General features: G+C 37.6%; 1 protein-coding gene across 1 annotated transcript in view; it reads left to right on the forward strand.

The window, feature by feature from the left end:
* LOC136319150 (uncharacterized) overlaps window positions 1–26559 on the forward strand; it is a 348276-nt gene that overhangs the window by 28233 nt on the left and 293484 nt on the right. The window contains exons 11-13 of the mRNA XM_066252549.1: window positions 11277–11300; window positions 13257–13277; window positions 24939–24959. Of these exons, the coding sequence (XP_066108646.1) occupies window positions 11277–11300; window positions 13257–13277; window positions 24939–24959 (66 nt within the window). The remainder of the gene's footprint in view (window positions 1–11276; window positions 11301–13256; window positions 13278–24938; window positions 24960–26559) is intronic.

Below are 26559 nucleotides of genomic sequence, written 5' to 3' on the forward strand. Positions count from 1 at the left end.
TTTCGCTGCCTCTGGTTTACAGAGTTCAGAAAACCTGTCTCGTGTGTGTGTGCTTGGATATTTGTTACTTTGTCAAAAGAAAGGCACAGTAAGGTCCAGTGAGGAACAAAATCTCTGTCAGAGAATCCAAACCCTTTCTCTGTCCTGAATTCAGCCCCCATGAGAATTAAGATAAGCTTCATTAGGAATGAGTTAGATCAGAAACTCAAACTCAGTGTGATTAAAAATCAATCCGTGAACAAAAACATGGAGGACGCAGCCCCCAGACCCCTGACCCTGTGTCACTGGGAGGAGCTGTGTGTCAGTGCTCCTTCCACAGAGTGGTGGCCACTCTGCACGATGTTGCTGCCGCAGCAGTGAGACTCACTGATGTGTTTAAAAGCATTCAATGACCATCTAAATCTAAGAAAAGAAATAACAAAAACATGAATATTCAGATACACCTAGAATAAATTTACCTTGGCCTGTGGTCACGCAGTGGATAGAGTCTGGACCGGGCACACTGACGTTGCCAGTTTGACTCTGGGCTTCCCAGGACACGTCACCCAGAGCAACAAAATACAACTAAAGTGACGTAGCTCTGAGTCCATACGCTTTGCTCCTGCCTCTCCCACTTCTCTATGAAATAATAATAAATTAAATTTTTCCAGAAAAGCAATTATTTTATAAATCAACCAGAAAAGTAGTAGTTTTAAAATTTTATATTATTTTACTAAATTAACTTCATTTTCTACCTTTTTTTTTTTACTGCAGTATACCTGTGGAAAATAGTGAGCTTTGAGCCAGTGTGTAGGTGTGCCTGTGGTAGGTGGTGGTGAGTTGTTGTGTGTGTGTGTGTGTTTGTGTGCATGTGTTCATCTGAACTGTGGTCAGGTTAATTCTGAATTTATTTATATCAGTAAGGTTGAATTGTCTTTGTAATTGACATTAAATTGACATTGACTTTTTCTTTTTTTATTTTTTTTAAGTTGGCTAAAAAAGCAGCATTTTTTTAATAATTTTATTTTTTTAATAGGCGACATCAATAAATCAAGATACATATATTCAAAGATAACATGCCCAGGTTATCTTGTCGTTCAATTATGTTGCATACCCATCACCCAAAGTCAGATTGTCTTCTGTCACCTTCTATCTAGTTTTTTGTGTGCCCCTTCCCCTCTCCCTTTCCCTCTCCCTCTCCACCCTCCCCCCGTAACCACCACACTCTTATCAATGTCTCTTAGTCTCACTTTTATGTCCCACCTACGTATGGAATAATGCAGTTCATGGTTTTTTCTGATTTACTTATTTTACTTCGTATAATGTTATCAAGATCCCACCATTTTGCTATAAATGATCTGATGTCATATTTTCTTATGCCTGAGTAGTATTCCATAGTGTATATGTGCCACATCTTCTTTATCCAGTCATCTATTGATGGGCTTTTTGGTTGTTTCCATGTCCTGGCCACTGTGAACAATGCTGCAATGAACATGGGGCTGCATGTGTCTTTACGTATCAATGTTTCTGAGTTTTGGGGGTATATACCCAGTAGAGGGATTGCTGGGTCATAAGGTAGTTCTATTTTCAGTTTTTTGAGGAACCACCATACTTTCTTCTATAATGGTTGTATTACTTTACATTCCCACCAACAGTGTATGAGGGTTCCTTTTTCTCCACAGCCTCTCCAACATTTGCTATTACCTGTCTTGTTAATAATAGCTCATCGAACAGGTGTGAGGTGGTATCTCATTGCAGTTTTGATTTACATTTCTCTAATTACTAAAGAAGATGAACATCTTTTCATATATCTGTTGGCCATTTGTATCTCTTCCTGGGAGAAGTGTCTGTTCATGTCCTCTTCCCACTTTTTTATTGGATTGTTTGTTTGTTTGTTGTTGAGTTTTATGAGTTCTTTGTATATTTTGGATATTAGGCCCTTATCTGAGCTGTTGTTTGAAAATATCATTTCCCATTTAGTTGGCTGTCTGTTTATTTTGATATCAGTTTCTCTTGCTGAGCAAAAATTTCTTAGTCTGATGTAGTCCCATTCATTAATTTTTGCCTTCACTTCTCTTGCCTGTGGAGTCATATTCATAAAATGCTCGTTAAAACCCAAGTCCATGAGTTTAGTACCTATGTCTTCTTCTAAATACTTAATTTTTTCAGGTCTTACGTTTAGATCTTTGATCCATTTTGAGTTAATTTTAGTACAAGGGGACAAACTGTAGTCCACTTTCATTCTTTTGCATGTGGCTTTCCAGTTTTCCCAGCACCATTTATTGAAGAGGCTTTCTTTTCTCCATTGTGTGTTGTTGGCCTCTTTATCAAAACTTATTTGACTATGTATATGTGGTTTTATTTCTGGATTTTCTATTCTGTTCCATTGATCTGAGTGTCTATTTTTCTGCCAATACCATGCTGTTTTGATTGTCGTGGCCGATAATATAGTTTGAAGTCAGGTATTGTAATGCCCCCAGCTTCATTCTTTTTCTTTAGGATTGCTTTGGCTATTCGGGGGTTTTTATCGTTCCATATAAATCTGATGATTTTTTGTTCCATTTCTTTAAAAATGTCATTGGAATTTTGATGGGAATTGCATTAAATTTGTATATTGCTTTGGGTAATATGGCCATCTTGATTATATTTATTCTTTCTAACCAAGAACAAGGAATATTCTTCCATCTCATTGTATCTTTTTCGATTTCCCTTACAATGGTTTATAGTTTTTATTATAAAAGTCCTTTACATTCTTTGTTATGTTTATTCCTAAGTATTTTTTTTGTTGTTGCAATCATGAAGGGGATTATTCTTTTGAGTTCGTTCTCAAATGTTTCATTGTTGACATATAGAAAAGCTATTGACTTCTGTATGTTAATTTTGTATCCTGCGACCTTACTGTATTGGCTTATTGTTTCTAGTAGTCTTTTTGTGGATTCTTTGGGGTTTTCGATGTATAGGATCATATCATCTGCAAAAAGTGATACCTTTACTTCTTCTTTTCCGATATGGATGCCTTTTATTTCCTTGTCTTGTCTGATTGCTCTGGCTAGAACCTCTAGTACCACATTAAATAAGAGTGGAGAGAGTGGACAACTCTGTCTCGTTTCTGATTTAAGGGGGAAAGCCTTCAGTTTTGTGCCATTTAATATGGTGTTAGCTGATGGTTTATCATATATGGCCTTTATCATGTTGAGATATTTTCCTTCTATACCCATTTTGTTGAGAGTCTTAAACATAAAAATGTGTTGTATTTTATCAAAAGCCTTTTCTGCATCTATTGATAAGATCATGTGGTTTTTGTTCTTTGTTTTGTTGATATGGTGTATTACGTTAACCGTTTTACGTATGTTGAACCATCCTTGAGATTCTGGGATGAATCCCACTTGATCATGATGTATTATTTTTTTAATATATCGTTGTATTCAATTTGCTAGTATTTTGTTTAGTATTTTAGCATCTGTATTCATTAGAGATATTGGTCTGTAGTTTTTGTTTTTTGTGCCATCCTTGCCTGGTTTTGGTATGAGGATTATGTTGGCCTCATAAAATGTGTTTGGAAGTATTGCTTCTTCTTCAATTTTTTGGAAAACTTTCAGTAGAATAGGAACCAAGTCTTCTTTGAATGTTTGATAAAAATCACTGGTATAGCCGTCTGGGCCTGAACTTTCATTTTTGGGGAGGTTTTTAATGGTTTTTTCTATTTGTTCTCTACTAATAGGTCTGTTTGCACTTTCTGCTTCTTCTTGACTCAGTACAGGAAGGTTGTATTGTTCTAGGAATTTCTCTATTTCTTCTAGGTTGTTGAATTTAGTGGCATAAAGTTTTTCATAGTATTCTACAATAATTCTTTGTATATCTACGGTGTCCATGGTGATTTCTCCTCTTTCATTTTGGATTTTGTTTATCTGAGTTCTTTCTCTTTTTTCCTTGGTAAGTCTTGCCAAGGGTTTGTCAATTTTGTTGATCTTTTCAAAGAACCAGCTCCTTGTTCTATTAATTTTTTCTATAGTTTTACTGTTCTCTATTTTATTTATTTCTGTTCTGATTTTTATTATCTTCTTTCTTCAGCTGGTTTTGGGTTGTCTTTGTTCTTCTTTTTCTAATAGTTCCTTAAGGTGTGAAGTTAAGAGGTTCAGTTGGGCTCTCTCTTGTTTGTTCATATATGCCTGAAGTGATATGAACTTCCCTCTTATCACTGCTTTTGCTGCATCCCATAGATTCTGGTATATCGTATTGTCATTTTCATTTGTCTGTATATATCTTTTGATCTCTGCACTTATTTCTCCTTTGACCCATTCATATTTTAAAGTATGTTGTTTAGTTTCCACATTTTTGTGGAATATTTTCCTCTTTTTTTGCAGTTGAATTCTAGTTTCAAGGCTTTATGATCAGAAAATATGTTTGGTACAACTTCGATTTTTCTGAATTTGCTGATGTTGTTTTTGTGGCCCAACATATGGTCAATTCTTGAGAATGATCCATGTACACTAGAGAAAAATGTATACTCAGTCACTTTGGGATGAAATGTCCTGTAGATGTCTATTATATCCAGGTGCTCTAGTGTTTTGTTTAAGGCCACTATATCTTTGTTGATTCTCTGTTTGGATGACTGATCTAGAGCTGTCAGCGGTGTATTGAGGTCTCCAAGTATGATTGTATTTTTGTCAGTTTTTGTTTTAAGGTCAATAAGTAGCTGTCATATATTTTGGTGCTCCTTCTTTTGGTGCATATATATTAAGAATTGTTATGTCTTCTTGATTCAGTGTCCCCTTAGCCATTATGAAATGGTCATTTTTGTCTCTTAGTACTTTTGCTGTCTTGTAGTCAGCATTATCAGATATGAGTATTGCTACACCTGTTTTTTTGGGGGTGTTATTTGCTTGGAGTATTGTTTTCAAGCCTTTCACTTTGAATTTGTTTTTATCCTTGTTACTTAGATGAGTTTCTTGTAGGCAGCATATAGTTGGATTTTCTTTTTTAATCCATTCTGCTACTCTGTGCCTTTTTATTGGTGAGTTTAATCCGTTTATATTTAGTGTAATTATTAACACTTGTGAGTTCCCCATTGCCATTTTTTAGATTGCTTTCTGTTAGTTTTGTTTGATCCTTCTCTTTCATTTTCTATCTTTTTTTTATTTGTTTGTATTCCATACATCTTTCCTCTGTTGCTATCTTTTTAAAGCATGTGCTTCTGTGGTGGTTTTTTCAATGGTGGTTACCTTTAAGTAATGAAAAGAGTTCCTACCTGTTCATTGTAGTGCACTATTTTGTGATTACTTTTGCACTCCATTGTCCTTTGCTACTGTTCATCTCCATCCTCTCCCCCCTTTCTTTTTGTTGTTGTCACAGTTTATGTTTGGTTTTATTGTGTTCTTCTTGGAGCTTTTACTTGTGGCTTTGTTTTTTGTTGTTGTTGTTATTGTTCTTTGTATCTGATTGGAGAACCCCCCTTAGTAATTCCTGGAGTGGGGGTTTTCTGATGATAAATTCCCTCATCTTTTCTGTATATGTGAATGTTTTTATTTCTCCTTTGTATTTGAAGGATAGCTTTGATGGGTATAGTATTCGTGGCTGAAAGTTTCTCTCTTTCAGAACTTTAAATATTGGGGTCCACTCTCTTCTAGCTTGTAGAATTTCTGCTGAAAAATCTGATGATAATCTAATAGGCCTTCCTTTATATGTTGTATTCTTCTTTTCCCTGGCTGCCTTGAGAACTTTTTCTTTGTTGTTGTTTGTGCCATTTTCATTATGATGTGCCTTGGAGTAGGTTTGTTGTGGTTAAGAAAACTCAGTGTTCTGTTTGCATCTTGAATTTTTGGCTTTAGTTCTTTCCACAGGCTTGGGAAGTTCTCGTCTATTATTTGTTTGAGTATATTCTCCATTCCATTTTCTCTCTCTTCTCCCTCTGATATACCTATTATTCTTATGTTATTATTTTTGATAGAGTCAGACAATTCCTGTAGGGCTTTCTCATTTTTTTTAACTTTTGAGTGTCTCTCTTCTTCTCTCTGTTGTGCCTGAATTTGGTTGTCTTCTATGTCACTAATTCTACCTTCTATCTGGCCTGTTTTATTAGCTAAGCTTGTTACCTTGTTTTTCAGTTCATGAATTGAGTTTTTTATCTGTCTTTGATTTGTTTTTATAGTTTCAATTTCCTTGGCGATATATTCTTTGTGTTCATTGAGTTGTTTTCTGAGCTCCCTAAATTGCCTTTCTGTGTTTCTTGTATATTTCTGAGTATTTTTAGGATTTCTATTTTAAATTCTCTGTCATTTAGCTCCAAGGTTTCCAATATATTAAATTTTTTCTCCATAGATTTTTCCACATCTATCTGTGCTACTTCTCTATCTTTTGTATCTATGATACTCTATTTCCTTTTTCTTAATGGCTTCTGAGGGTGGTCTTGTTGATAGCACTAATGAGAATTAATACAGAATAAAAAAGTAAAAAAAAGTTTAAAAATGTAGAAAATTTTGGAAAAAAAACAACAATAATAATTTATTTTCCCCTCCTTTTCTTTCTTCTCTTCCCTTCCTCTCCCCTCCTCCTTAGGAAAATATCATAATAAACTGTAAATTATATCATGCTATTTGGAACAAAAACTGCCTATAACAGAAGGCCTGAGTTGGGGGGAAGGGTTCAAGGGGCAAAAAAGATAATAGGGACCCACAAAATGCCAAGAAGGAAAAAATTTAGCCCTGGGCGGTTGGCTCAGCAGTAGAGCCGGTTGGCTGGCGTGCGGGGGACCCGGGTTTGATTCCCGGCCAGGGCACATAGGAGAAGCACCCATTTGCTTCTCCACCCCCACCCCCGCCTTCCTCTCTGTCTCTCTCTTCCCCTCCCGCAGCCAAGGCTCCATTAAAGCAAAGATGGCCTAGGTGCTGAGGATGGCTCCTTGGCCTCTGCCCCAGGCGCTAGAGTGGCTCTGGTCACAGCAGAGCGACGTCCCGGAGGGGCAGAGCATCGCCCCCTGGTGGGCAGAGCGTTGCCCCTGGTGGGCGTGTCGGTGGATCCCGGTCGGGCGCATGCGGGAGTCTGTCTGACTGTCTCTCCCATTTCCAGCTTCAGAAAAAATACAAAAAAAAAAAAGAAAAGAAAAAATTTGGGTCAAGTATAAAATGATTTGCTTGTTAAGTGATGGTCAACTAAGAGATATAATGAGAGGGATAAGAGGGAAACAGAAAAAAGGGAAAAAATAACTCTTGTATTAAGTGGAGCAAAAACTAAATAGAATGGAGATCCTGGGTTGGGAGGAATGCTAGTGAGTTAAAAAGTGAAGTAAAAAGCACCCAAAATGCCACACACAAAAAACTTGTGTCCCAAATTAAATAATTTGTTCGTGATTGAGGATTGAATGAGAGGAAAAGTAAAAGGAGAAAAGAAGAAAATAATAGAGAGGGAGAAATAAAAAAAGGGGAAAAAGGAAAAGAAGAAAAAAGAAAAAAAACAAAAAGAAAGAAAGTTAAGGGTTTTGGAGAGTAAGGAAGAAGAAAAGAAATAAAATGTAACACTTATGGGTAGTGTAGTTCAAGAAGAGGAAAGAATAAGATGGGCAGAGAATAAAAGGACCAAGGTGGAGGAAATAGAAATAATAATAATAATAAAGGCAAGAAGATGAAAGAAACAAAAAAATAGTGGAACAAGTTATAAAGTCTGTGGATTTTTCTTGATTTTGAGAGGTTAACTTCTTCTTCCTTTTTTTTTCCTCTCCCTCTTCCTGATTGGTGACTCTGTACCCCAGGCTCTGCCCCTGTGGCATGCTTAGGTAGAGATTTGCAGTTGATGAGACTCTATGGCGATGTCATATATTAGGCTTTGGTCGCACTGGTAGTCAAGGCTTGTTAGCGTTTGCAGGCTCCGACAATTGAGAGAGTTCATTTTTCCGGAGCCTCTCTCCTAGTCTCTCCTTCCTGAATTAGCAGCCTAATGAGCCAGCTGTGAGGCTGCTGCTGCCTCTGCCTGGGGAGTAAGAGGCTCAAAGAGCTGGCAAATTCCCACTCTATCCCCACTCAATGCAGGGCTCTGGGTAAGGCTCAGGCAGTCAGAGCCGCCAGCGTAATCAGGCAGGGCTGGGAACCAATTGCTCTCAAGGTGACTTTCTACGAGCCTCCAGGCCTGTTCAGCAGCCTAGCATTCTGTGTGACCACTCTCCCCAAGCTTTCAGCACTTTGTAACCTGTTTTGGCTGGGAAGAAGATGCCCTAGTCGCTGCCTGCAGTACAGGAGGTCTTAACATCTGCCAAGTCCCTCTTTTAGCATATATCCCTGAGTATGAAAGCTCTGCCAATCAGAAGTTGCCCCCACCCCTTTAGCAAGAGGCACTAAAAAATATCACGCCTCTTGTTTTAGATCACTGAACTGAGAGAGATCTTGTCAATTAGAGACGCGTAGTTCAGTTGGGAGGTGAGCAGACTGTGGGTTAGGCTAATTTCAGAGATGGGATCCACTGATCTGCTCCAGAAAGGACTGCAAGCTGCCAGCGTGCCCCTCCCCCGACACTTGATTGTTAGCTTGAATGGATGGGTGAGGCGCCCCGCCCACCTAGAGAAGCTCGGGTGTAGGGAAGTTCGCTTTGGCGCACTCCCCACGTGCAGCTGGCAGCTGCTGCTCCTGGCCCACAGGCGTCTGCTCGCGGCATGCGGGCAGTTGCTCGCATGGGCTGATTCGCCGCAGACACACTCTTTCCTCAGCTTGAATGAACATCTGTGCCACAGCCTAGCCTCCTCCACACCCTTAGTCCCCCCCCCCGACTCTCAGTTCCAAGTGAAATCAGCCTTTGCTGAGGTTAGTGAGGAAGGCAGAGTGTTTTTTTGTCCGACTTATTTCCTTCAGGGTTGATTATATATTTCGTCAATTTTTCGCTCGATCCTACCTTCGCCTTCAGTGTGTGGAACTCCCGGACACTCCGATAGATCTTTTCTGTCTCTGGTTGATGAACTTGTTGAAATTTGGGGGAGATTTGTTGGTCGCGCTCTTTATGGCGCCATTTCTCTGACATCACTCTATTCCTTCACTCTTGATCCACATGAAAACATCTGGTTTATTTCTCTCTTTCACATTTCCGGCCCTTTAATCCAAGGGCTCTCCATTGGCCTGTCCTCCTCCTAGGTGTCTGCTGTTCCTCCCCCCAATATTGAGACAGTCCTTCTCCTAATTGGAACTCTGTCCATTTATGTTTCCTACCTTCCATCCTTTCCCATCCTTCTTTGTCATTTTACAAAAGTATTTCCCTATAAACACTGGCTGCTTCTGTTGTGCAGTAAACTGTTACAGTTTCATTAAGACATTGGTGAGATGAAGGGTATTAAGCTGATGGAATCATGAATTTTAATATATACATATATTACACGTTTATATTAGTGTGTATAGATGAATATATATGTACTAGAAAGCCTGGCGGTCGTACGAAATGACCACTGTTCTAGATATTATAAATTGTAATTAAAATGATTTGTGCAAAGGTGTCTGTTAATTCAAACTGAATTACCCAGGGCAGGCGGCGAGGATGCCCCTTTGCTTACTGCCCCACGGGGTTTCCCCCTTCTACTTGCTTAAAATAGAGTACAATGAAGGAAACCACTGGTGGTACATTTCTTAAGAGCCACCGCTAGCTCAATAAATAAAGGTGATTTAAATAATAAAATGTTAATTCACATGTCAAAGATCTCTTTGTACACAGCATTTCTTGTGTAGATCTTTCCATCATTTTTAAGTTTGCCATGCAGAGGACCATCAATTATTTTTAATTTTACATCCATTCTTTAACGAACTCTTGAACAGGCAACATAAAGTTGACCATGTCCAAATGCAGACTCAGGTAAAAAAAATGCCAACACGCTTAAACGTTTGGCCCTGAGACTTATTGATGGGCTCGGGCTGGTGAGCCTTGCTCGGACCAGATGAGCCTGCACTCGGGCCGGCTATCTCAGGGTTTCAAACCTGAGTCTTCCTCATCCCAGTCTGATGTCCTATCCACTGCACCACCGCCTGGTCAGGCAGATTGCTACAGAGGAAAGACCCTGTGAGGATGCATTACATAGGTGGCTGTCTTCAAGCCAGGAAGAGAGCTCTCACCAGGAACTGAATCAGCTGGCTCCTTGATCCAGAACTTCTAACCATGAGAGCTATGAGAAAATACATGTCTATTGTCTGCCACCCAGCCTATGCTATTTTGCAAATAATTTTCATTTATTTGCAATCAAGGAGACAGAGCCTGCCTGTCAAATGAGTTTTATCACTAAGATATCTGGAAAACTAGGTACTTCAAAAGTTTCTGAGTGTAAGCTTTCTCCAAGTATAATGAGGTCATGTGATTGAGAACCTCCCTCACCATCATTTTTTTCCCTTCATCTGATTTACTTAGATTCCCTCAGGCATCAGTTAAAACAGAAACTCAGATACAATATCGTTGAGAGTTAATAGCTGGACAAATACGTTGTGAATAGATGCAATTAAGAACCTAATCCTGTATTTACCTATACGAACAATCTTTCAGTAACTCTTTGCAGCAATTGCAGCAATGTTGTACACTTTAGGTACTGCAATTAAAATGGAATACATATGTACAAATATATAATTACATTTATATATATTGGCATTCAAAGACCATTTTAAATATGACAAATATTTTATAGTGGTTTACATAGAGTGAAAATATATCAAGAAGAGTTTTATTAAGGAATATCAAATAAATATATTTAAAATTATAACAAATTTATTAAATATGCCTCATTTCTCCTATTTTAAAATGTTTTTTAAATGCTTTATTAAATTTTTTGAGTTGGCATTAGTTAATAAAACTATTTGGGTTTCAGGTGCACATTCTAAACACCTCATCTTACGTGGGTGTGTGTTCATCACCCAGTCATGTATCCTTCAGTCATATGACGAGTGCAACATAAACAGTTTGGGACAGATGGTGCCTCTACTGTACATGTCCCATCACTGCTGAAGTAACTGTCCCACACGTGAATACATTTGTTTTTAGCCTGAAAACTATGACAGTACAGTGACAGGTGACACTTACTTTTGCACATTCAGAACTTCTGACCTGACTCTCTCGTGGTTTTATATTCTTGACTTAGTTTCCTGTGCACAGGGGACAGGGGAGGGAGAACAGCACTGACTCTGATGGGTGAGGTGTCCTTTGGATCCTCAGGGTTCCTGCTTTCACAGACATGGGTCCATGTGTGCTGCAAAATGAACTAGGAAAGGGGATCATTTCTGTTCTCCTTCCTCCCTGACATTATGTTTCCATGTGGAATGACTTGTTTATTTCTTCCTTTTGCTTTTCAGCCATACAGCGGGCACAGGAAAAACGTAAGTACCGATAACGTGGTCCCCCTGTCCTCCCCTCACCTCTCCCATATTTCCTGTCCTCTCTCTCAGGGACCATCTGCCTTTTGTCTCAGTGTCTTGATCCTCCCACTCTGATAACCACCTTCATTTGCTCCTCAATTTCTACAATTATTACTGCTGTGGTTGACTTGCTGAAATTAAGGAGACAGAGGCTTTTGGTCAAATCAATATTACCACTAACATATTTGCAAATTTTGGTACATTTAAAGTTCCTAAGTGTAAGTTTCCTCAAGGACAGCTCAGGTCATTTGATTCCAAACCTCCCTTCTTCTTTCTCTTCATCTGAATCACCAGCTACATTCAGACATGACTTAAAACAGAAACTCATTTATAATAAGGTTGCAAATTAATCAATGGCCACAAACGATGTGAATAGACTCACATAAGAACCCCCTCCTGTGTTTACCCACACGAGCAGTCTCTCCGTAACTCTTGTGTATTAGTTGCAACAACTTTGTACAATGAAAGTACTGCAATTAGAAATAAATGCATACATATATAGAAGCATAAAAACTATATTAAATAGAGCAAATATTTCATCGTGGTCCACATAGAGTGGATAGGAATCAAGAATATTTTTATTAAAGAATATCCAGGAAAAAAAGAATATCCAGAATATTTAAAAATTAAACACAATTTATTAAATATAATTTGTTTTTTTATTTTAAGTTGTTTTAAATATTTATTGAATATTTGGGGGTAATAGTGGTCAATAAAACTGTACAGATCTGAGGTGCACAATTCTGTCACACATCATGTGTATGTGGCAGTGTGTTCATCACCCAGTCACAAACCCTTCTGTCACCATTTTATTTATTTTAAATCTTTATGTCATCACATGTCATATGGTATTTTTATAATTGTAGTGCTGATTTCAGTGAAATGGATTTTCAAGGCATTTTCTTTATTTATGGAACATATGAGACTTGGCTACCTTGCAGAAACAAAATTAAAAGATGTAGGACTTTCACTTCCTTTCTTTACACTGTGTAGAAAACCAGTCTCATTCATGTGAGCTGAGATATTTGTTTCTTGATTAAGGGAAAACACCGTAAGGTCCAGTGAGAAGCAGAATCTCCGTCAGAGAATCCCAGTCCTTTCTCTGTCCTGAATTCAACTCCCCTAAGTATTAAGATATTCTTCATTCAGAAATGAGTAAAAATAGAATCTCCAATACACTGTGGTTAACAACCAACCCATGGACAAAAACATGGAGGACGCAGCCCCCAGACCCCTGACCGTGTGTCACTGGGAGGAGCTGTGTGTCAGTGCTCCTTCCACAGTGTGGTGGCCACTCTGCACCAGGTCGCTGCCACAGCAGTGAGACTCACTGATGTGTTTAAAGTATCCAGTGACCATACTAAAACTTACAAAGAGAGTAACGGAAACATAAATATCTCAAATAGAGAAGAATATTTTCAGCCTTATCTGTGGTAGCCCTGTGGATAGAGCGTGGACCTGGAACACTGAGGTTGTCAGTTCGACCCTCAACCTGCCCAGAAAAGGCAAACAGGGAACTCAACACACAACTAAACTGAAGCCACTATGGGTCCACATGCTATTTTCCTTTCTCCCATTCCTTTCCTCAATTCTATTAATATATAAAATAGTTTCAAAAATCAATTACTTTATAAATTATACAGCAAAACAAATATTTTTAAATTTTCATATTATTTTACTAAATTAACACTCTTTTCCTTTTTTATTTACTGTACAATACTGGTTGTCAATAGTGAGCTCTGAATCACTGTGTTTTGGGGAGGCATGTGTGATTTGAGGTGTGTGTGTGTGTGTGTGTGTGTTCATTTGAAATTAACCTAATTTTGTATTTAAATTTATCAGTAAATTTGAATTCTCTTTGTGGATGTTTTTCATGAAATTAACATTGACATTTTCTTTTTTTCTTTTCTTTTTCAGAGGAATTTAAGAGACAATTAGGTAAAATTACTGATATTTTTTTACTTTTAATACACTTGAAAACATCTGGTTTATTTCTCTTTGACATTTTCATCCTTTTTATCCAAGTGCCTTCCATTGGTCTGTCCCGGTCCTAGATGTCTGCTGTCCCTCCCACATGATTTTGAGACAACACCTCATTCATTTGGGGCTCTGTTGATGTCTGTTTCCCTGTCTTTCATCCGTTCCTGTATCTCTTTGTCATTTTACACAGCTATTTTCCTGTAAACTTTGGCTGCAGCAGTCTTAAAGAGAATTGTCACAGTTTCATTCATATTTTGGTAGATGAGAGGTTTCAAGCTGACAGATACCTGGTGTTTAGTATATATAGATATAGATATAGACATGTATATATTAGTGTCTGTATGTGTGTGTTTTTGGAAAATATCCAAACTTAAGACTTCTGTTCAAATAATCTAAATTTGAGTACCCATTACTTTGCAATGGATACTTCTCCAAACCCTTGAGAGAACAGTCTCCAAAATCAGTATTCAGTGTCTCTGTCCAGTTTCTCCTCACAGCCTAAGTCATAATAAATACCTGATGTCATTCACTGGTTAGATGTGAGAGAGTGAGGCGTCCCTCTTCCACTGTCCTTGATCATGTGACCCAGGTGTTCCAAGGTTTCTAATATATTACATAATTTTTTTCGGATCTTTAAAAATGTCCAAACATATCCTTTTTTTATACTTTGGCATTATACACCGGTATCAAATGACAATAGCAGTTAAAAATAAAAATTTATCAAAGTATCACTTGTCTTAAGATAAGTTATAAAGTGATGCATCGGGGCTTTTGAAGATGGCAGCAGAGTAGGCGGATGCACAGATGCCCAGTTCTCAACACCAAACTGGAATACAAATCAATTTAGGAAAAATCAGCATGAAAAACCAACACTGAACTGCAAGAACAGCTCTCAAAAACCAAGGAGCAAAGAGGAAGCACTCCTGGTAAGGAGTGCCTGAATCTCCTCTGCTTACAGGAATGGAAGGAAGGGGGGTGAGGCTGAGAGCCCAGAGAGGATTTCACAGAGGAAAAAGAGCAGAAACTACTGCTCACAGCCACTTACCTGGCAACCAGGGAGCAAGGTGGGTTGAAAAGACCAGCTTATCTCCCAAGTGGAAAGGACAAGGAGAGGGACAGACTGTGAGGGGCTAAGGTATGCAAGAAACGAAATAAAAAAGCTGACTCATTCGTGCTGGAGGCGGCCATAGCTGGGGGAGGGACTGAACCTTTCACAAAACAGAGCTGAAGTGCTTCTGGATCAGAGATCTCCGGACATCTATCCAACTCCAATCAGCACAAGACACAGCTGAAAACAAGAAGTGGGGAGGAGGGGCAGTGACTCAGGTCTCCATGGAGATCTGAGATACACCTCCCCCTACTGAAGCTGAGAAAAAACCCTGCCCCCAGTGAGATTAGTTGGTGGAAGAGACCTTCAGCATCTCAGGTTACACCCACAGCATTCCTGGTTACAGTTTCAAGGAAGCCCCCTGCTGAGATCAGTTAACAAGACTATCACCTGTTAAGAAAACAAACAAATCAAGACTTCAAAGCAGCCCAAATCCAAAAGTGGATTACAAATAATAGCTGATACCAACCCAAGAAGACCTAGAAATAACACAACTGAAAACTGGAGGCAGACAACACCAAGCCTAGACTCAACCAACTCTACAAATAAAACACCATTATGAGAAGACAAAGGAGTACAACCCAAATGAAACCACAAGAGACACCTTTGAGAGATGAACTGAGTGATATGGAAATAATCAAACTTCCAGATGCAGACTTCAAAATAATGATTGTAAGGATGCTTAGGGATCTTAGAACAACAATGGAGGGGAAGTTTGAAAACCTAAATAAAGAAATAGCAAGTATAAAAAAGGATATTGAAATATTAAAAAAGAATCAGTCAGAGATGACAAATACAATATCAGAAATGAAGACCACAATGGAAGGAATTAAAAACAGGATGGATACAGCTGAGGATTGAATCAGCAAGTTGGAGGACAACTGGAATGAAGGCATGAAAGCAGAGAAGAAAAGAGAAAAGAGACTCAAAAAGTCAGAGGAAACACTTAGAGAGCTCTGTGACAACATGAAGAGAAATGACATCTGCATCATAGGGGTTCCTGAAGAAGAAGAAAAAGAACAAGGGATAGAGACTTTGTTCAATCATATCATAACTGAAAACTTCCCTAAATTAATGCAAGAGAAACTCTCACAAGTCCAAGAAGCACAGAGAACTCCATTAAAGAGAAACCCAAAGAAACCTACACCAAGACACATCATAATTAAAATACCAAAGCTAAGCGATAAAGAGAAAATATTAAAAGCTGCAAGAGAAAAAAAAAGTTATCACCTACAAAAGAGCCCCCATAAGGATGACATCCGACTTCTCAACAGAAACACTTGAGGCCAGAAGGGAATGGCAAGAAATATTCAAAGTAATGCAGAACAAGAACCTACAACCAAGACTACTTTATCCAGCAAGGCTATCGTTTAAAATCGAAGGAGAAATAAAAAGCTTCCCAGACAAAAAACAACTCAAGGAATTCATTACAACCAAACCAACGCTGCAAGAAATGTTAAGGGGCCTGTTGTAAACAGATCAAAGTTGGAAAAGAATATAGCAAAAAAAAGGAATACACCTTTAAAGAAGAAAATGGCAATAAACAACTACATATCAATAATAACCTTAAATATAAATGGATTAAATGATCCAATCAAAAGACATAGGGTAACTGCGTGGATAAGAAAACAGGACCCATACATATGTTGTCTACAAGAGACACACCTTAGAACAAAAGACACACATAGATTGAAGGTAAAAGGATGGAAAAGAACATTTCATGAAAACGGAAATGAAAAAAAAGCTGGGGTAGCAATACTTATATCAGACAAATTGGACTTTAAAACAAAGGATATAGTAAGAGATAAAGAAGGCCACTACATAATGATAAAGGGAGTAATCCAACAGGAAGATATAACTATTATAAATATCTATGCACCTAATATAGGAGCACCCAAATATATAAAACAGACTTTGATGGATTTAAAGGGCGAGATCAACAGCAATACTATAATAGTAGGGGATTTCAATACCCCACTAACATCACTAGATAGATCCTCAAGAAAGAAAATTAACAAAGAAACAGCAGACTTATTGGAAACACTAGATCAACTCAATTTAATAGATATCTTCAGATCCTTTCACCCTAAAGCAGCAGAATATACATTCTTTTGAAGTGCTCATGGTACATTCTCTAGGATACACCACATGTTAGGGCACAAAAGTACTCTCAACAAATTTAAGAAAACTGAAATCATATCAAGCACTTTCTCCGATCACAACGGCATGAAACTAGAAATGAATCACAGCAGAAAAGCTCAAAAATTCTCAAACACATGGAAACTAAATAGCAGGGTGTTAAATAATGAATGGATTAAGAATGAGATCAAAGAAGATATAAAAAAATTCCTAGAAACGAATGACAATGAGCATACAACAACTCAAAATTTATGGGACACAGCAAAAGCAGTGCTGAGAGGGAAGTTCATAGCACTACAGGCACACTTTCAGAAGTTAGAAAAAGCTCAAATAAACAACTTAACCCTGCATCTAAAAGAATTAGAAAAAGAACAGCAAGTAAAGCCCAAATGTAGTAGAAGGAAGGAAATAATAAAGATCAGAGCAGAAATAAATGACATAGAGGCTAAAGAAACAATACAGAGGATCAATGAAACTAGGAGCTGATTCTTTGAAAAGGTAAATAAGATTGATGAACCTTTAAGTAGACTCACCAAGAAAAAGAGAGAGAGGACTCAAATAAATAAAATTAGAAATGAGAGAGGAGAAATAACAACTGACACAACAGAAATACAAAATATTGTAAGAAAATACTATGAAGAACTGTATGCCAAAAAACTAGACAACCTAGATGAAATGGACAAATTCCTTGAAACATACAATCTTCCAAAAATCAATCTGGAAGAATCAGAAAACCTAAACAGACCAATTACACCAAAAGAGATCGAAACAGTTATCAAAAAACTCCCAACAAAGAAAAGTCCGGGGCCCGATGGCTTCACAACGGAATTCTACCAAATATTCAAAGAAGAACTAACTCCTATCCTTCTCAAACTATTTCAAAAAATTCAAGAGGAAGGAAGACTTCCAAGCTCCTTTTATGAGGCGAGCATAATTCTGATTCCAAAACCAGGCAAAGACAACACAAAGAAAGAAAATTATAGGCCAATATCTCTGATGAATATAGATGCTAAAATCCTCAACAAAATATTAGCAAACCGGATCCAACAATATATGGAAAAAATCATACACCATGATCAAGTGGGATTTATTCTGGGGAGGCAAGGCTGGTACAATATTCGTAAATCAATCAATGTGATTCATCACATAAACAAAAAGGAGAAAAACCATATGATAATTTCAATAGATGCAGAAAAAGCATTTGATAAAATCCAGCACCCATTCATGATCAAAACTTTCAGCAAAGTGGGAATACAGGGAACATACCTCAACATGATAAAAGCCATCTATGAGAAACCCACAGCCAACATCATACTCAATGAGAAAAAATTAAAAGCAATACCCTTAAGATCAGGAACAAGGCAGGGGTGCCCCCTTTCACCACTCTTACTTAACATAGTCCTGGAAGTCTTAGCCACAGCAATCAGACAAGAAAAAGAAATAAAAGGCATTCAAGTTGGAAAAGAAGAAGTAAAACTATCATTATTTGCAGATGATATGATATTGTATATAGAAAACCCTAAAGTCTCAGTCAAAAAACTGCTAGACCTGATAAATAAATTCAGCAAAGTGGCAGGATATAAAATCAATACTCAGAAATCAGAAGCATTTTTATACACCAACAATGAACAGTCAGAAAGAGAAATTAAGGAAACAATTCCCTTCACAATTACAACCAAAAAAATAAAGTACCTAGGAGTAAACTTAACCAAGGAGACTAAAGATTTGTACGCGGAAAATTACAAAGCATTGATAAAAGAAATCAAGGAAGATACAAATAAGTGGAAGCATATACCGTGCTCATGGTTAGGAAGAATAAACATCATTAAAATGTCTATATTACCCAAAGCAATCTATAAATTCAATGCAATACCAATTAAAATACCAATGACATACTTCAAAGATATAGAACACATATTCCAAAAATTTATATGGAACCAAAAGAGGACACGAATAGCCTCAGCAATCTTAAAAAAGAAGAATAAAGTGGGAGGTATCACACTTCCTGATATCAAGTTATACTACAAGGCCATTGTACTCAAAACAGCCTGGACTGGCATAAGAACAGGCATATAGATCAATGGAACAGAACAGAGAACCCAGAAATAAACCCACAGTTCTATGGACAACTGATATTTGACAAAGGAGGTAAGGAAATACAATGGAGTAAAGACAGCCTCTTTAACAAATGGTGTTGGGAAAATTGGACAGCTACCTGCAAAAAAATGAAACTAGATCACCAGCTTACATCATTCACAAAAATAAACTCAAAATGGATAAAAGACTTAAACGTAGGCCATAAGCATCTTAGAAGAAAACATAGGCAGTAAGCTCTCGGACATCTCTCGCAGCAATATATTTGCTGATTTATCTCCACGGGGAAGTGAAATAAAAGACAGGATAAACAAATGGGACTATATCAAACTAAAAAGCTTTTGCACAGCTAAAGACAACAAGAACAGAATAAAAAGACAAACTACACAATGGGGGAACATATTTGACAATACGTCTGATAAGGGGTTAATAACAAAAATTTATAAAGAACTTGTAAAACTCAACACCAGGAAGACAAACAACCCAATCCAAAAATGAGCCAAAGAAATGAATAGACACTTCTCCAAAGAGGACATACAGATGGCCAATAGGCATATGAAAAAATGCTCAACATCACTAATCATTAGAGAAATGCAAATTAAAACCACAATGAGATATCACCTCACACCAGTCAGAATGGCGCTTATCAACAAAACAACACAGAATAAGTGCTGGCGAGGATGTGGAGAAAAGGGAACCCTCCTGCACTGCTGGTGGGAATGCAGACTGGTGCAGCCACTGTGGAAAACAGTATGGAGATTCCTCAAAAATCTGAAAATCGAACTGCCTTTTGACCCAGCTATCCCACTTTTAGGAATATACCCCAAAGACACCATAGAACGGCTCGAAAAGGAGAAATGCACCCGCATGTTTGTGGCAGCATTGTTCACAATAGCGAAGATCTGGAAACAGCCCAAGTGTCCATCAGAGGACGAGTGGATTAAAAAGCTTCGGTACATATATACTATGTAATACTACTCAGCCATAAGAAATGATGACATCGGATCATTTACAATAACATGGATGGACCTTGACAACATTATACGGAGTGAAATAAGTAAATCAGAAAAAAAAACTAAGATGAATCCATACATAGAAGGGACATAAAAATGAGACTCAGAGACATGAACAAGAATGTGATGGCAACAGGGGCGGGAGGTTGGGGGAGGGGGGGAGGGTGTGAAGAAGGAGAGAGGGGTTTGGGGAGGGGAGGGGCACAAAGAAAACCAGATAGAAGGTGACAGAAGACAATTTAACTTTGGGGGAGGGGTATACAGCACAATCAAATGTCAAAATAATCTAGAGATATTTTCTCTCAACATATGTACCCTGATTTATCAATGTCACTGCATTAAATTTAATTTAAAAAAAAAAGTGATGCATCTCTGACCTGTACTTTTTATATGATGAGTACAAGAAAACAGTTGACCAAGATTCAAAAAAAGACAATTTAAACATTCAGAGCTTAATATTGCTTTTTTTCTGAGAATGTTCTTTAAGAATATATCCTTCTGTGCACAAAGCAGGTGTCATATGACGAGTGCAACAAAACCAGGTTTCTCATGATGGGGTCTCTCCTGTTGGCTTCCTCACCACTGGTTAAGTCCCTGTCTCCTGTGTGAATACGTTTGTTTTTTAATCTGAAAAAGATGATAGTTCCCCAACATGAGAACACTTAAGTAATGCACATTTCAGCATTTGTGACCTAACTCTCTCATCGTTTTCTTTCCTGACTTAGTTTCCTGTGCACAGGTGACAGGGGAGGGAGAACAGCACTGACTCTGATGGGGGAGGTGTCCTTTGGATCCTCAGGGTTCCTGCTTTCACAGACATGGGTCCCCGTGTGCTCCACAGTGAACTAGGAAAGGGCTCCATTTCTGATCTCCTTCCTCCCTGATAATCTGTTTTCACTTGGAATGCTTTGTTTATTTCTTCCTTTTCCCTTTTACCTGAGAGTGAACAGGAGACAGGTCAGCACCAATAACCTCCCCTGTCCTTCCCTCACCTGTTCCTTATCCCCTGTCTTCTCTCTCAGTGACCATCTGCCTTTGTCTCAGTGTCTTAGTCTTCCAGCTCTGATTCCCTGTGTTCATATGTTGTTCAGTTTCTCACATTGTTACCCCTCCCATTGTGTTTCAATCAAGGAGTCAAAGTTTTTTTGTCAAATTGATTTTATTAATAGCGTATCTAGAAGTGTAGGTAGGTTTTGATATTTTGACTACAAGAATTCTTCAAGGACAACTCTGGTCATTTGTTACAGAACCTTCCTTACTATCATTTTTTCCCCTTCATCTAATTTACTTTGCTTCATTCAGGCATGGCTTAAAACAGACACTCAAATATAATAACAAAGAGAAATAATACATGTACAAAAATGTTCTGAATAGACACTCATAAGAACCTAATCCTGTAATAACCTATATGAGCAATCTTTCAATAACTTTTATACAGTGGTTGTTGCAAATTTGTACACTTTAGGTACTGAAATTAGAATGGAATACATACATATGTATTTATATGTTTATTTATTTATTTATATAAATGCATATATATGTATATAAATGTATATATATGCATGCAGAGACCACTTTAAATGTGACAAATGTTCTAGAGTTGTCCATACAGAGCAAAAAGAAATAAAAAATATTTTATTAAAATGTTTCAAATAAATACTTTGAAAATTTACATAATTTATTAAATATGCCTGATTTCTCCTAGGCAAAAGGTATTTTAATGCTTTATTTAATTTACTAGCTGTACCTGGCCACGCATTGCTGTGGCTCAGTCTGGTTAAATGGAAAAGAAAGAAAAGAGAAAGTGCACATTTCTAATATGTTTAATTTCACAATGCTTGTGGGTATACAATATTTTTTGTTGTTCCATTTTCTGTGCAGATATAGAGATTGTCTGGTTTGCTGACTCTAGAACACACAACATATAATTGTCCATGTGAGAAGCAATCGTGTCTAGATCTAAACTGCACAGTTCTAAAGATTGGCCCTGAGCTTTGTTGATGGTGATTGCAAACACCAATAGAATTGGGAATTGCAATCTCTTAAACTGAAATGGCATATGTCTTGGAATCATAGGAATGCGAGGAATGAGGACATCTTCACCTTTGAAAGGTCCTGTCAAGATTGTTGCTTCTACGACGTTGCTCATTAATTTCTTTACTGCAAACCGCCTGCCGTTGCAAAACTTTGGCTGGTTGACATTTCGCAATATGATAATTGGCACGCCGATTTTCAATTGCAGTACATGCGGTGGCATCCTTGTCAGATCGAGTGAATTTAAAAATTCTGTTGGATAATTAACAGCTTCATCTGCTTCCACAAGAGTGTCGACAAACTTGTATGTGACTGTCTCGCTTTGAATGTTAAACTGAATAATATTATTAAGTTAGTAGACGTCTTTGTTCTTGGCCGCAAGAATAACTCATTCACTCAGCCAGTCGTGATTCTTATATTTGGTTTGAGTATTGGGAAATACTTTTTCAACCAATTCTTCTTTTGACATCACTAAATTGAGAAGTTATAAGGCAATGAAATTCGTCCTGAGATCAGATCAACCAGCACCTTTCCATTCCCAATTTCCAGCAGTTGATGTGAGAATATCTCAGCTGATCAATTGTTTTGCAGCTGGACACGCATATTTGTAGTTAATTTTAACGTCTTTACGTGTCGCCACAAAGTAGATTATTTCAGGCAAGCATTTATTTCATCTGCTGGTGTCAATCGAGTAATTACAGGTAATGTTTGCCTGAAATCTCCTGCAAGCAGTATTAATGCATTCCCAAGTGGTCTGATGTTTCCACGCAAATCTTGCAATAATCGATTAAAAGCCTCAAGAGATTTGTTTGCATTTCTGCAATACTTTTCCCATTCCGGATGCTTTGGAAATGTTGCATGTGGGAGTTTCAATGAATGGCATGTTCAATGGCAATTTCAAAGCGGAATGAGCAGCTCTTCCACCTGGTAGCAATGTCGCAGCTATTCCCGACGAAGCAAGGCTAAGGCTATGTCATTTTGCGATCGAATTGCTGCCAGAATCAATCTAATTAGAAACATTTTACCAGTTCCTGCTGGCGCATCTAAGAAGATTTCTCCAACCTCGTTATTGGCAGTTTGCATTATTTAATCATAAATGCCTTTTTGCTCAATGTTAGCTTAGGAATATTTGATTGCACATACGACAAAAGATCACTTGTGTTGTAATTTTGTTCATGACACAATTCTACATCGAAGGAAGCAGCAGATCGATTCAGTGATGGCAATGCCAATTGATTGAGAACTTTGTTCATGATTTCTAAGCACAAATCTTCAATCATTATCAATGCTTTGTTGTAGATTTCTGCTGTGAAATCCATGTTTATATTTGAATTGTCCTGGCGTATTCAACGGAAAATATCTTCAGCCATGTGTGATTTACATTTCTCCCATAACTCTGTTGGAGATGAAGGAGAGCAGGTGGTCAATATGATTGCAAACCATGTACAAATTTGATTTGGATGTGACTTGTTGCACGCGTCATTAATGCATACGTCCCAGTGTCGGTCGTTTTCCAATAAATTCAGAGCTTGACGTGCACTGTGGAAAGTGGCATGTGTAACACTGTTGACAATTCTCAATTGCTGTAAAGACAGTGGGCCGAGCACACTTACCAACAGCATGCGAAGAAAGAAGCATTCATCTTGATTGAGATGCACGGTGTACAGTCTGTATCATAGTTTCTTTGAACAGTGCAGTTGGAAACATTGAAATGGGATCACAAAACTGGAAATTTGGAAATTGTAAATGGGTCATAAATCGGACATTGGAATGGAATTGCAAAATGTTTAGTATAGCGTGTGTTGATTTTATGTCCAACAGATAATGCTGTTTTTCCAAAATAAGCATCTTTTTACCTGTCACAGGTGTGACATCTATATAATAGTAGGTATATAAAAACAGGTGTATTCAAATGCAATGTTGTGTCAAATTTTCAAAGCAATCAGTGAAGAACTTTCGAAGATTTAAGATTTTGAACAAATGAACATTTATATTTTTATTTATATAGATTGGTGTGACTGTGGTTAATAAAGTATGCAGGTGTCAAGTGCACAATTCTCTCACACCTCATCTGAACATGGCAGTGTGTTCACCACCCCAGTAATGTATCCTTCTGTCGCCCTTTTAATTATTTTAAATATTTATGTTCCCACATATCACATGGTATTTTTTAAATTGTAGTGATGATTTCAGTCAATGAATTTTCAAGGTATATTATTTATGCATGGAATAGACATGATTTGGGCATGTTGCAGAAACAAGCATTAGCCAATGAAACACTTACCTGACACTTATTTACACTGTGTACAAAACATCTCTCATATATATGTGCTGAGATATTTTTTCTCAGTTTGGAAAAAAGACCTTGTAATGTCCAGTGAGAAACAGAATCTCTGTTTTAGAATCTCAGTCCTGACTCTCCTGAATTCAGCACCCAGGAGTACTAAGATATTCTTCATTCAGGAATGAATTAAAACAGCAGTTCAAACACAGTGTGATTAAAAATCAGTCCATGGACAAAACATGGAGGACGCAGCCCCCAGACCCTGACCCTGTGTCACTGGGAGGAGCTGTGTGTCAGTGCTCCTTCCATAGTGTGGTGGCCACTCTGCATGATGTCGCTGCCACAGCAGTGACACTCACTGATGTGCTTAAAGCATCCAATGACAATATTAAGCTAACAAATGGAATAAAAGAGACATAAATATTTCAAATAGACCAAGAATATAATTAGTCTGGCCTGTGGTGACCCTGTGGATACAGCGTGGACCTGGAACACTGAGGTGGTCAGTTCGACCCTGGACTTGCCCGGACACGGCACCCAGGGCAGCAGGTACAGCTACAGTGAAGCAGCTATGAGTCTATACCTTCTCTCCTGCCATCAATTTTTTTTCTCAGTAATATTAATAAATAAAATATTTTCAAAAATAGAATTATTTAATTAATAAATTAAACAGAAAACTAATATTTTTCAAATTTCATATTATTTTACTAAATTAACTTCTTTTTCAACCTTTTTACTTACTGCAGTACACCTGTGGACAGTAGTGAATGCTGAGCCTGTGTGTAAGGGTGTCTATGGTGTGTGTGTGGGGGGGGTGTGATTTGCTGTGTGTTTGCATGTTCACCTGAAATTCTCTAATATTAAATTTGAATTAATCAGTACATTTCAATTCTCTTTGTGGTTGTTTCCCATGAAATCCACATTGACCTTTTATTTTTATTTTTCAGAGGAGTTGGAGGAAAAAATAGGTAAATTTACTGATATTTCTTTAGTCTTGATCCAACTGAAAACATTTGGTTTATTTCTCTCTTTAACATCTCTGACCTTTTTATTCATTTAATGGACTTTAGTCCATTTTTGTTTCCTGCCCTCCATTCTTTCCCACTCCATGTTTTCTCATTTTACATACTTATTTCCCTGTAAACGTTGGTTGCTCTCTGTCTTGCAGTAAATTGTCTCAGATTCATTAAGACATTGGTGAGATGAAGGGTATTAAGCTAACAGATACATGATACCTAATATATACATATAAGATTATATTAATGTGTATATATGAATATAAATGTATGTACAGTATTTCCAGAAAATATTTAAACTGAAGACTTCTATCAAGTATTCCAAAGTTGAGGGCCCATTATTATGTATTTACTATTTCTCCAAACTCTTGAGAGAAAAAACTACAAACTTTCAGTGTCCAATGCAGCTGTGCGTTGTCTCCTCAAAGCCTGTGTCATGATAAATACCTGACATCATTCACTGGTCAGGTGTGAGAGAGTGGGGCATCCCTCGTCCACTGTCCTTGATTATATGACCCAGTGTTCCAAGATCTCCAAATAGTTCACATAAATTTCTCTGGCCTTTGAAAATATCCCACCATGCCTGTTTTTTATTCATTGGCATTGTGTTGACAGTGATATCAAATAACAAACTGCACTTAAAAATATCTATTTATAGAAGGATGAAGTGTCTTAAGGCAAGTGGAAAAGTGATACATCTCTTATCTGTACTTTTCACGTGAAAGGTAAGAGAAAAATATATTGACCACAATGCTACAAAAAAAATAAAGCAAACTTAATCATTCAAAAATTAATATTGTCTTTTTGTAACCAGAATTACAATTTTTTTTTCTAGGGAAATTCCTCTAATGTACAGAGTGGATTTCATGTGACTAGTGCAACAAAAACACTTTTGTTGAGATGGGGCCTATGTCACTGTAGGCTTACTCATCAACAATGAAGTCCCTGTCTCATATGTGAATACGAATTCTTTCTATCTCAAAAGGCTGATAGTCCAGTGACAGAGAACACTTACTATCCCAGCATTTCTGACCTAACTCCCTCATTGTCTTATTTCCTGACTTAGTTTCCTGTGTACAGGGGACAGGGGAGGGAGAACAGCACTGACTCTGATGGGTGAGGTGTCCTTTGGATCCTCAGGGTTCCTGCTTTCACAGACATGGGTCCCCGTGTGCTCCACAGTGAACTAGGAAATGGAGGGGCTTATTTTTGTTTACTTTCCTACCCAATATTGTGTTTTTATTGGGAATGAGCTGTTTATTTCTTCCTTTTCCCTTTCACCTGTGAGTGAAAGATAAGTACCAATAACCGACTCCCTTTATAATTCTCTCAATTGTTCCTTATACTGTTGTCTTCGTCTAAATGATCATCTCACTATTGTCTCAGTATCTTGGTCTTTCAACTCTGATTCCCTGACTTCATTTGTTTTTCAGTTTCTCCCATTATGATCTCTCCAATTGTCTTGTTGTTACATCAAGAAGTCAGAGCCTTTATGTCAAATTAATTTTATCAATAAGATATGTGGAAGTGTAGAAACTTGTAAATTTAGTTG

This window comes from Saccopteryx bilineata, chromosome 1, assembly GCF_036850765.1.
Source record: "Saccopteryx bilineata isolate mSacBil1 chromosome 1, mSacBil1_pri_phased_curated, whole genome shotgun sequence".
NCBI lineage: Eukaryota > Metazoa > Chordata > Mammalia > Chiroptera > Emballonuridae > Saccopteryx > Saccopteryx bilineata.